Source organism: Cebus imitator, unplaced genomic scaffold (genome assembly GCF_001604975.1).
Source record: "Cebus imitator isolate Cc_AM_T3 unplaced genomic scaffold, Cebus_imitator-1.0 Scaffold721, whole genome shotgun sequence".
In the NCBI taxonomy this organism is placed as follows: domain Eukaryota; kingdom Metazoa; phylum Chordata; class Mammalia; order Primates; family Cebidae; genus Cebus; species Cebus imitator.
The window spans coordinates 263,287-266,606 of record NW_016108036.1 but is presented as its reverse complement, the minus strand read 5'-3'; the positions used below and the strand labels follow the sequence as shown (position 1 = coordinate 266,606).

Genomic DNA, 3,320 nt, shown 5'->3' with positions numbered 1-3,320 from the left:
ACAGGAAGGATAAGCACTCAGAGAAATAATCTAAAATGTCTCATCAGAAATTAATAGGTGAGATGGCTTATAAGAAACTCAAAAAGAACTAAATAGAAAAATTAATGAGAAGCTAAGAGGTACATACAGCGATCACGCAGAAAGGACACAGAGTGTGTAAATATTTATTCCCATGTACATGCTCACAAGTGACATCCAGTGTTGAGGAGGAGACTCAATAACCAGGTGGACACATGTGCTGTGGGAAATAGTCACTTTCCCCAGATACTCTGGTGTTTAATCAATGAATTGATATCGAGTGGCCATGTAGCAGAAACAAAACCATTAGTGCGTGTGTGTGTGTGTGTGTGTGCGTGTGTGTGTGTGTGCTGTGTGTGTGTGTGAGTTAAGTAAATATATATATATATATATATATATATAAAATAAGGAATGTGATTATGGAGGCTGGTAAGTCAAAATTCTGCAAGTGGGCATGGACATACTGGGTATCTAGGAAGGCTCGTGTTTCAATTCAAGTGCAAAGTCTATTTATCATCTGTAGAATCAGGAAAAGCCAATGTCGCAGATAAAGTCTGAAGGCCATTGCTGGAGAATTCTTTCTCACTCAATGAAGATAAGTCTTTTTGCTCTATTCAAGCTTCCAATTGACTCAGTGAAGCCCAATCACATTACAGCAAGGCAAATCTGCTTTTCTCAAAGGCTACTAATTTAAATATGAATCCCATCCAAAAACACCCTCACAGAAATAAACAGAATGATGTTTGATCAAGTATCTGGACTCTTTGTGGCTTAGTCAAGTTGGCACAAAATAAACTTCCACAGCTACTGAAGGAAAATCTGTCAGGCATTTTCTGAAAAACAGACAAAAAAGTTAAAAAAGTTAAATTCTTTTAAAGCGATTCTTATTTTCACTAACTTGAGGCTTGCTGATCATTTATTTTACAATTTTGTCCCATCTAACCATTGTTATTTGGACCCTATGAGTCAAATATGTCCCAAATAGCAAAATGGCTATTTTAACCTTTTTTAATTTAAAATTTGAATTTTTATTTACCTAGAAATTTGTTTTGCTTTTTTAGAGATTATTTGGTTTATTTTATTTTTTCTCTTACTTGATTACAAAAAATATGAAGGAAGGAAGTACATCTATCTTGTTCATTATTAAGTTTCTAAGACACCACATGCAAGTGGCAGGTACACACAAGTCCGTTTGTTGGAAAGAGAATACACTAGCTACCTTTATCTTGAAATACACAGAATTATAGCCAAATATTAACAAGCTTATGTCCATTTTCATTTACCAACACATCCTGTGTGGTTTTAGACATCTGAGTCTGAATAAATTTTGACTATTTTTGGTCTTCCTTTTAGTTTCTTTTGGTATCTTGTGCATAAGAGACATATCCAAGTTTGAGATTAGTTTCCATTTTCTTTGTACTATCTTCTGGACAATAATATATTAAACATTTGAAGAGATGGAGAATGAAGATGGGTATATGATGCTGAATTTCAAGAATCATTGCAAATCCAAGCAGAAATCTAAAGGTAGGAATATTGCCTCCCAACCCCCCATTTAGTTTAAAATTGCATTATTCTTCTAGGAAGATAATTACCTTTGAATATTTTTAGCATCTTAAAATTGATCATAAGAAGTATAAAAATGGTCATAAATTGTCTAAGATAGATTATTTAGATTCATGAAAGCATCAACAATAAAAACGCAGCATTTTCAGAACCATCAGATAAGAGAAATGCTAATATGATGATGTATAATCCTGTGCGTTGTAGCATAAGAAGGAGTATAACCTTCAAAGAAAAGGCTGAAAAATTGTGCTTTTATAGAAACTTCCTCCTACAAAACTTAAAGTTTATGGAAACACTTATGTTGGTATGATATCTATGAAAACATGTTTCGTGAAGTTGCCTATTACAATTGGAAGGTAAGATCTAGTGGTGGTGGTGGGAGTAACAGTGGTCCTGTAGTGCTTTACAGCTTAAAAAAGCATATATATATTTGTTTTAATCTTCATAAAAGCTCTATAGGATTGGTAGAACAATCCACTGGGAATGAGAGAAGAGGGAGAAAAGAAAAACGTTAATCTTGCTCCTTAGGGCTGCTCTGTGTGGTTGGTTTTTGCTTTTAAGGTCTGTTACAGGTTCTATAGACAAGTTTGATACACAACATGCTGGTGCCTGAATTCAATCTGTCTAAAAGGAATTTTGAAAACAATCTTGTTGAAATAGTCAAGGCCTAAGTTAAGATGACATAGGCCAGAAATTCAGAATTACCAGCCACAGTGGCAGTTCTGCCATATGTATCGAACATTCTGGTGTACTATCTCATTTTATATCTAGCAAATGCAAACTACTCCCCCCCCCCCAAAAAAATGACACTTTTGTCATTATCTGAAGACTCAGGATCTCTTTGTGTTTTAATATCATGAAAGAAATGTTTACTTTTTCAACAGTAACTTACTTCCATGCAGCAAAAGCTAGTACCAATGGTACTAAATTGACTGAGTCAGGCCAGGCACATTGGCTATTCCTTAATCCCAGCACTTTGGGAGGCTGAGGCAGGCAGAGCACCTGAGCTCAGGAGTTCAAGACCAGCCTGGCCAATATGGTAGAACCCTGTCTCTACTAAAAATACAAAAAACTAGCTGTGTGTCATGACGTGTACCTGTAATTCCATTTACTTGGGAGGCTGAGCAGGAGAATCACTTGAACCAGGGAGCGGAGGTTGCAGTGAGCTGATACCATGCCACTGCACTCCAACCTGGGTGACAGGGTCAGTAAGACTCAAAAAAAAAAAAAAAAAAAAAAATCGAGTCAGACCCTATAGCCCACAGACTAAATGTACAGCTCTGGAAAGAAGCATTTAGTCTTCTTAAATCTCAGTACATTGATTTATAATAAGAAAAATCTACCCAATGATGCTTTCATGTGGATGTTAAACTAAATTCACTATTTTTAATCTATAAACTACTTTTTAATGCACCAATATGTACAGAGACTTAAAATCTGAGTATTGATACATAAAATATAAGATAATATTTATTTAAATTATAAATGAAGGATAGGGGTGGGAAAATAAATTGGGCCAGAAAGGTTAGTGTAGGCATGTTCGTTCTCGCCATGCATTTGCTTCTAAGCTTCCTTGTTATTATTATTTTTTTATTTTTTTTATTTTTTTTGAGATGGAGTTTCGCTCTTGTTGCCCAGGCTGGAGTGCAATGGCGCGATCTCGGCTCACCGCAACCTCCGCCTCCTGGGTTCAGGCAATTCTCCTGCCTCAGCCTCCTGAGTAGCTGGGATTACAG

The 3,320-nt window shown here is 35.9% G+C and overlaps 1 protein-coding gene across 1 annotated transcript in view; it reads left to right on the top strand.

The window, feature by feature from the left end:
* The first annotated feature begins 1,475 nt into the window (after window positions 1-1,475).
* LOC108296520 (killer cell lectin-like receptor subfamily F member 2) overlaps window positions 1,476-3,320 on the top strand; it is a 14,108-nt gene continuing 12,263 nt past the window's right edge. The window contains exon 1 of the mRNA XM_017519004.2: window positions 1,476-1,545. Coding sequence (XP_017374493.1) covers window positions 1,476-1,545 — 70 coding nt within the window. The remainder of the gene's footprint in view (window positions 1,546-3,320) is intronic.